The sequence below is a fragment of the Anarrhichthys ocellatus genome, unplaced genomic scaffold (assembly GCF_004355925.1).
Source record: "Anarrhichthys ocellatus isolate YVR2014 unplaced genomic scaffold, GSC_Weel_1.0 scaffold38, whole genome shotgun sequence".
NCBI lineage: Eukaryota > Metazoa > Chordata > Actinopteri > Perciformes > Anarhichadidae > Anarrhichthys > Anarrhichthys ocellatus.
Genome location: NW_022280068.1, coordinates 1,269,046 through 1,277,090, shown reverse-complemented (window position 1 = coordinate 1,277,090; position 8,045 = coordinate 1,269,046). Strand labels below are relative to the sequence as shown.

The following is an 8,045-nucleotide window of genomic DNA, read 5'->3' as shown; positions in this document are numbered from 1 at the left end:
AGAATCACACAAGAGAAAATGAAGAGACGAAGACAGCACTTCCTTACACTCATGCTTGTCGTCTCCTAGGGCCGGTGGATGTGGATTGACCGTCAGGGTTTCTATTACACCAACTGGTATGCCCAGTCCTCCTCCAGCAGCCGCCCCTGCGTCCACTTACGCACCTCCCGTAAGTCCACTTTGCTTTTAACGTTTCAATACTTTTACTTGGATTTCTGTCTTGATCTCAGAAATCTGTATATATATATTGATTATGATCTTGATATGGGTCACTGACCTGTACTTCAGGGGCCTGGAGTACAAGGCAACCACACACATTTGTCACCCTTCTTTTGGTCTGACTGCTGATTTACTCAATTTGTGGATCAAAGCAAATCAGTGATATTACCTTGAACATAATGGTGTGTTATTTGTTATTTACAAACATGTTACTTATTTTCAGATGGTTGGGGTAACGCCTATTGTACCTCTGCTTACCGCTTCATCTGCTCCAAGAACCCTTTTAGCTGTTAACCTACGTCCTAAACATCTGAGGCCTTGGAACAGATCAGCCAGTGGTTTTCTTACTGTTTAAAGTCAGCTCATGAGTTCTGTTGAGCGTCTTGCTGGATGATTGATTTCTATTGTGTGTTCTTCAAAGCCTTAAATGGTAAAGTGTTAAGTAGCTTTGGTGTAAAACTGTTTCTGTTTTAGATTGTGACAGTTGGTTCTTTTCCATAATAAAGATTTGTGAGAATGGGACAATGTGTGATCTTCCTTTAAGAGCTTCGTTGAAAAGTGGCTGTAGAAGTATAGCAGTAGTTCCTCTCAGAGTAACTTGAGTCAACAGTCCTACTTCAATGCACTTCAAATAGTGTTATATATCTCAGAACTAATGCTTTGATCCATGGTTTTGGTGCTCAGAGGTACGATGAATCAAATAAATCATAAACTTTTCTTTGATATGCTACTAAGAGGAACTGGCTCTACAAAATAAATAATAAAGGTTAGAAGTGGAGGAAAGAGTTGGAAGTGTTTCAACCTGTTCTTCAACAGTGACGTAGATCCCTCTATTGGTCTGGAGTGGTGTCAACATTGGGCAGCAACCTGCGCTTCTGACGAGTGAAGCCAATGCAAAAGTGTCTTACAGCTTGCATTCTCTCTACTGACCAGCAGGGGACGACTCCTCTGGTTGTATAGAAGTCTATGAGAAAATTACTCTCCTTCTCTCTTGATTTATTACCTCAGTAAACATTGTAAACATGAGTTTATGGTCTCAATCTCTAGTTTCAAGTCTTCTTCAACACAGCATGGTGTTCATTTAGTAAATGATGGTCCATTTAGAGTCAAATAAAGCAGGGTATGCTTTAGGGCGGGGCTACCTTGTGATTGACAGGTCTCTCTACCAGAGACGTACACAGCGTCTCTACGTCGCTCCTCCGCATTCCAAATATGGAAACTTCCATTCATTGGTTGCAAAAAGCCAAGATGGCGACGGCCAAATCGCAGATCTCGAGTCTTCAAAACGTCAGTCCACAAACCAATGGGTGATGTCACGATGACTACGTCCACTTCTTATATACAGTCTGTGGTCGACACCTATGTGTATCCCCTCTTTTGTCTCAGATCCCTAGTTTGAATAAAAACTTTATGAGATGGTAATGATTAATCCAGGTATTAGCAAACCCAATGTGGGATTAATAAAGTACATTTCTCTCTCTCCTACACACACACACATAATGCGGATTGGTAGACACGCACTACTTGAAGCCCGACGAGATGGATTTTTGTGTGTTATGTGATCCCACAATTCTTGTTTTATCTTGTAAAACTCTCGAGAATCCAGCATCAGTACAAGTTAACGTTTTTCCCTCTCTGATGTGGAACATTTAATGTGTTGTTACTATGGTGACATATCACTACAGTAGTGTAAACTGTGTGAATTTTTCCCCCATTGGAATCTATATGCATTCAGTTGATAATGCAGAAAATCTGATTTAGTTCATTTAAAGTCTGTTTACAGCATTAAGTGGGTACTCTGGTGGATCTTTTTGTCTGTTTGCTTCAGCTCACTTTAACACACAAAGAATGATACTACATACCACTTTGGATTAGGTTTTGATGCTTGGTTTTGATTTGCCACCAAGACAGTTTGACATGACACACATTCATGTATTCACTAACGTGAAAAGATCGATTCTAGATGTTAGTGCATGAACACAACTTTTGTATGTGTGTGGTTGTGTGTGTGTGAGTGTGTGTATCCAACCAGGCCCAATGTGCCAGTCTGGGAGGCTCCTCGATTTGTTGACAGTCTCCTCCAGGAGCTCACCAGGAAGTCAGGAGGCTCTGTCTCCAGGGTGGGAGGATTCTACTTCCCGGTTATCAGACCATCATGTAAATCCTTGTCAACACAGCGGCCTTATAACAGACAATTCACCATCCGGGTTAGGCTACAGAACATACAAATATTAAAGTTGTGGACGGAAATGTCCAATAAAAGTGTCCAGGGCTTGAGGTGGACCAGAGCTCCTTCAACTACAACTACTGGAGATCACAGAATACTGTCAGTCACTACCACTGCATCCACTCTAATGCCAGAGGGAAGATGGAACATCTGTCACTACAACCCTTTAGTTACCAGCTAGATAATTATACCTCTGGAACTGAGATAAACAACTTGCTGTTGTAACATAAGCCAAGGAGGTTTCCTACATTTGTAAATGTTCATTGTTGTACATAAAACTAAAGAACCCTACAGAAGCCTAGCATAGTTGGGTCTCACCTGAATGTAGGTACGTCTCGACAGAGACGGAGAGGTCTACGAGCAACAACTATAGTTTTGATGGAAAATATAAGTAGTTTACAGAAGTAGATATTTCAAACATTACATGGACATTCACTCTCTGGACATTTCAGTGCGCAGAAGACCTTGCGAGGGGCACAAGTCAGATGCTGTTGGCCTCACATAACCCGTGACATAACTCAATGGTGTCTTGAATGCGCAGCCTGTGAAGCACAGCGACCACAAACACCACACCAACAGGCACCTATGCAAAACATAATCACATCTCGGCCTTTTGAGAAGATTGCAGCACACTTGACGGAGTTGCCACTGACTCGCCGTGGTGATCGTTATGTACTTGTTGTAATGGACTATTTTACTAAGTACCTCAACTTGTGTGCACTTCCTGACCGACGAGCAACCACTGTGGCTAAATGTTTGTTTGAAGATTACATCAGTCACCACGGTGTCCCTCAAAATTTGCACACTGACCAAGGCCGTCAGTTTGACTCAGATCTTGTCAAAGACATGTGTTCCCGCTTGAGAATACACAAAACACAGACATCCCCCTATCATGCTATGTCAGATGGCATGGTGGAACGGGCAAACAGGACCATCAAGGACCAGTTGGCAAAATACCTTTACACCAGAGGAGGTGAATGGGACGACCACCTGCGACAGGTTGAATTTGCATACAACACCACTGTTCACTCGTCCACCAAACACACACCTTTCTCCCTGGCCCATGGTAAGCCCGTCTGCCTGCTGATCTCCTTCTTGCAGACTCTCCCGGAGTTTCAAATGCCACTCCAGGTACTCCAAGTGAATATGCCAATTCTGTATTAAAGAGACTGTGCGCTGCTTTTCACTCTGATGCACTAAACATTGAGGCAGCAGGTGCATTACTATGATCGTCGGTTGAAACACACAGCCTATGAGCCAGGTGACTTGGTGTGGGTTGACCTGTCAGCCGTTGCTAGACAAAAGCTGTCACCAAAGTGGTCGGGCCCTTTCAGAGTGCTACGAATGTTAGGCTCAGGCGGTGGTGACATTGGAGTGGACTATCAACTGTTGGACCAGCGAGACCCGAGAGCTAAGACTAAGGTCATTCACTACAACCGCCTGAAACCTTATCGCTCTGCCTGGTCAGCTGAAAAGAATCCCCCCTCACCATCAGGAGGGGCTGCAGCATCAAACAGCTCAGGTCCCTCATTGCTTACTGCACGCTCCAGACCTTATGTTTACTGGAGTCCAGCCACACAACGATGCTCTGTGCCTCCAGATAGGGCTCGGGCTAATGTTTGTCCTCCGACTCAAGGGGCTGCTACTACCTTAACAGATGTGGGAGACAATACTGCCACAGGATCTTCCAGTGAACTGTCTCTGGTAGTGCTGCCTTTTGATGGAACAGTTTAAGACTGTTATGGACATACAAAAAACAAAATATGTATATATATGTATGCTGTTCTATTATTTGTTATGATCCTTGTGGTTGCTCCTGTTTATTACCTTCATCTGTTTGTATTGGTGTTTTGTGTAAGTTGATAAGTGTACCGTAGTTTATAAATTCAGCTATTTTGTAAAGGGGGGAAGATGTGTAAGAGTGAAATTGTGTGATGTAAACATAATTACGTAAACACAGGTTCACATATTTAATATCTTTAGTTATGTTAAGTTGATGATCAGATATGACCACTAGTCGGCGCTGTATAGGGGGTTTGATGTCATGGGATGAGGGGAGAAGAAGAGTAGCGGAAGAGTGTGGTTTGACTTTGTCTGGGTCAGTGTGGAATCTTCACTAACGTTATGAGGAAAACCCAGAACGTGTTGGACTGATTCATTCCGTATCATACACCCACGACGCTTACAATATTGTAATTTTGTTTTATTGTTTAGGAACAGATACAGTTTATTGCACTCTTTAGGCACATCAAATATAGCAATGAATACAAACAACAATCACAACTTCCAAAACCGCATGTCATACATACATATGAAGTCTTATGAAGAACAAGCAGCAGCATTAGGTATCATGTGTTGAAGCCAGTCGCTGCCCACACTGTGAAGACTAGCAGTTTGGTTTCACCTGACAGACGAATGGGAAGGACATGCTGCAGCCATGATTGGACCACCCCTTGGACTCTACAAAACATCAACATCAGCATCATCAGCTTTGGCAACAAAATGACATGAATCAAGTTTGATGGTAGAAATAGGCCTGATGCTCCTGTCTCTGTGCCCTACTGTTTGTTCAAAGGTCTTCTCTTCTTACCGTACGCGTTGAGCTGCAGGCACTGGTAAATGTTAGTGTCGCTCGCTGGATCCCAGTTGTTATAGTTAAACACTGAGCCATCTACCCATCTCCAGTCGCTCTGGAGGAAATCAGCATTAGAGTCCCCGTCAGTTTGTGTTCAGTGTCTCTACATGTACACGTTTAGTTTGAAGTATGTTTGTGAAGGATTTTATCATTTCAGACAAAAAATAAAAGGCTCCATCGATTTCCACATTTCAGCGAACAAAACGTAATGCCAGCTATCATTAAGTTCTACAAAATGGATCTTAATCTAAAATGGACCGAAAATGTGCACAAACCATGTTAATCTACTTTTATTGCTATTTAAGGATTAAACAGTAAAAAAAGCTTTAAATGCGTTGCAGTCTGGAAACCAATGAGATGGAACAAAAGATTTTCTTAAATAAAAGCTTTTTTAGTGAACATACCTCAAAGTAGTACCCTCCAATCCAGGCTAAAGTGTGACCCCCGGTCTTGACCACTCGCTGGAGGAAATTATACTCCCAGATGTTGTGGACTGAGGCCAGACTGCCATCGTAGCTAGCACAGAAGCTCTGCAGGACCAGATGACATTTGTTAAACTAGTTCTAAGAAAGAGCTCCAAACTTTGTATTCTCCTTATTTAAGAATGCTATTACCACTGCGTTTCTCCAGGTGTCAACGTGGTTGGCTAAGAAGTAGCAGCTACCACGGAAACTAAGCCAACCGTCAAGGCAGAAATCAAAACGAGCTGGAACAAAGAGAGAGATGCATTTTTTTTATCAAATACAAAAATGTGTCTTTTTTTACTCATCATGTGAGTTTTTTAGGGAATGAATTCAGTGTCTCAGGACAGAAATGATTTTTTACCATCTCTCTCCAGCAGCCTCATGTGTTACTGTGAACGTGTGATTTTCTTACCTTTAGGTACAGCAGCAGCATCTGCATCCAACCCTGTAAAAGCCAACGACAAAGTCTGTAAGGTTAACGGATTCATGGATTCTTTGTGTGAGATTCACATTCATTATTTTGTCATGATTGTCTCATTTCCATATCAGTTTACTGTGCAGTTTGTAAGAATCCCTAAATATGGCAGCATAAGTTGATACATAATAAAGAGCAGCATATTGCTTCATTGCTATATATATTAAAGGCACCAATGAATTATGTTAGGATGTACAGCAGAACTGTTCCCTTTGCTGATTCGCCCAGTGTCACGTTTCCTTCAGCTCAAACCAATAATATGGTCCAATATGGACAAGATGCTTCATACAGCAACAATATATACAAATACGTGGTGGTCCGTGTTGTGAGTGATCAACCTGGAAAGTTAAACAAATGACCTGCTGTCGGTGCGGGATTGTTGTCCTGTTGTACTGCAGCAGCCTCAGCCGGAACAACTAAGGGAGGAGAACAGAAAGATACTGAATGTCTAGGGTTTTTTTTTTTACAGTTACAGTTATGTACAAAACAAGTACCACTGAGTTAAGGGACAAAGACCGTGTCTCACAGATTCTATATTCCTGTCCTAACTACAGTCTGCACTGCACAGTCCCACCCATTCATTTGTACCAAATGGTGTAAGTAACACAACTGTCATTAGACAATAACTGTGACTAAATCTCCATTCAGCATCTAAAGAAGAGCTTGAATATAATAAACCATGTAGTAGCCAGCTGTCGAGTATTCAGCAGGGATGCAAAGATATTGCACAAATGGCAGTCTGCAAACTATTATGACTATTAGACAGAAGAACATGTTCATGGTTATCTTGGACCAAGATGAAACTAAAATGAATTTACAGTCAACTAAAAATTGACTAAAACTTAAAAGATTGCTGACTAAGTATGACTAAAACTAACATGGACTTTTGATCTAAGTGATTAAAAGTGTTAGTTTTAGTCATATTTACTAAAATATGAGTCATAGTAATAGATTATTCTAAATTAGCTGACTAACATTAACACACGTCCCAAACCCTCATTCCATCCCTCGCCCCACATTTTCAATACATCATCTACATTTCACAATTGTTTAAAATGTGTTATTGAAATGAAAAAGCATTTGATCAGTATTGAGTCTCACCTGTTGCGGCCCTGATGGACGGAGCAACGCAGAGGATAGCAGCGAGGATCAGTAGAATCTTCATGACGAAAGCTAAAGAACGTCTGGAGGGCCAGCAGCTAAATGTAAGGTGTTCTTCAGGTACCAGGCAGGTAAGTGATGACAGGAGGCTCTGTGATCTTTAAATACACACTGGATTACTTTGAGGCGTTTCCTTCTTGTAACAGAGGGGACGATAAAACTTTGGACCTTGTCCCCTTCGTCAGTATCGAGTTGTGTTGCAGGAAGACGGAACTGTTTTCCCATCACTTCCCACAAAGATGATATCACCTATGGGCCAACAAAGTGGTGACATTTCCCAGAGTATACATATCCACTGTTTTACCATGCTGCCCTTAGTAAAGAAAAGTCTCCAATCTTCTGAAATAAAATAATAAAAAATAATCAAAGAATTGACTATAACCATAAAAGGAGACATAACATTAAGAACACAGAGGTGTCCATTCAGTAGTGTTACACATGAACATGAAGAATCAGATTTCATTAGCTGTTACAGAATTCTGTCAGTGTCTGACCATTATAAACTTTTGTTTCTTACCAATAGGAAGAGAATTTTGATAAGGTAATCTCCATTTTCTAACTAAAACACACATTTTTGCCCAGTTGTAATGCTATTTGGAGTTAATGAGTGAAGAGTGAAGTCCAGCCAGCTCGAAGAGTGTCATTTGGAGAGAGAAAAAAAAACTACTTTTGCCAAGAATTAGAGAGTATAGTAAGCCAGGAACCAAAATACAAATGGTGAGAATTTCTCTTCAAGCTATTACATACCTCTGATAGGGTGTTGCTACTTGCTAGTAATGCTAACACCCTGGACTAAATATAACTTAGCTAAATCAATATTGTGGATTTATAAATGTTTCATTGTAACCACTGATATTGTTAATA

General features: G+C 41.3%; 1 protein-coding gene across 1 annotated transcript; it reads right to left on the bottom strand.

The window, feature by feature from the left end:
* Positions 1 to 4,634: 4,634 nt before the first annotated feature.
* LOC116394256 (ladderlectin-like) lies at positions 4,635 to 7,280 on the bottom strand. The gene is made up of 7 exons (XM_031867219.1): positions 7,122 to 7,280; positions 6,380 to 6,436; positions 5,958 to 5,990; positions 5,696 to 5,787; positions 5,486 to 5,611; positions 5,037 to 5,136; positions 4,635 to 4,906 (listed from the first exon to the last, which is right to left on the bottom strand). Exons 1-7 carry the CDS (start codon positions 7,183 to 7,185, stop codon positions 4,833 to 4,835), a joined length of 546 nt encoding a protein of 181 aa, XP_031723079.1. The 5' UTR covers positions 7,186 to 7,280; the 3' UTR covers positions 4,635 to 4,832.
* Between the last annotated feature and the right edge of the window lie 765 nt (positions 7,281 to 8,045).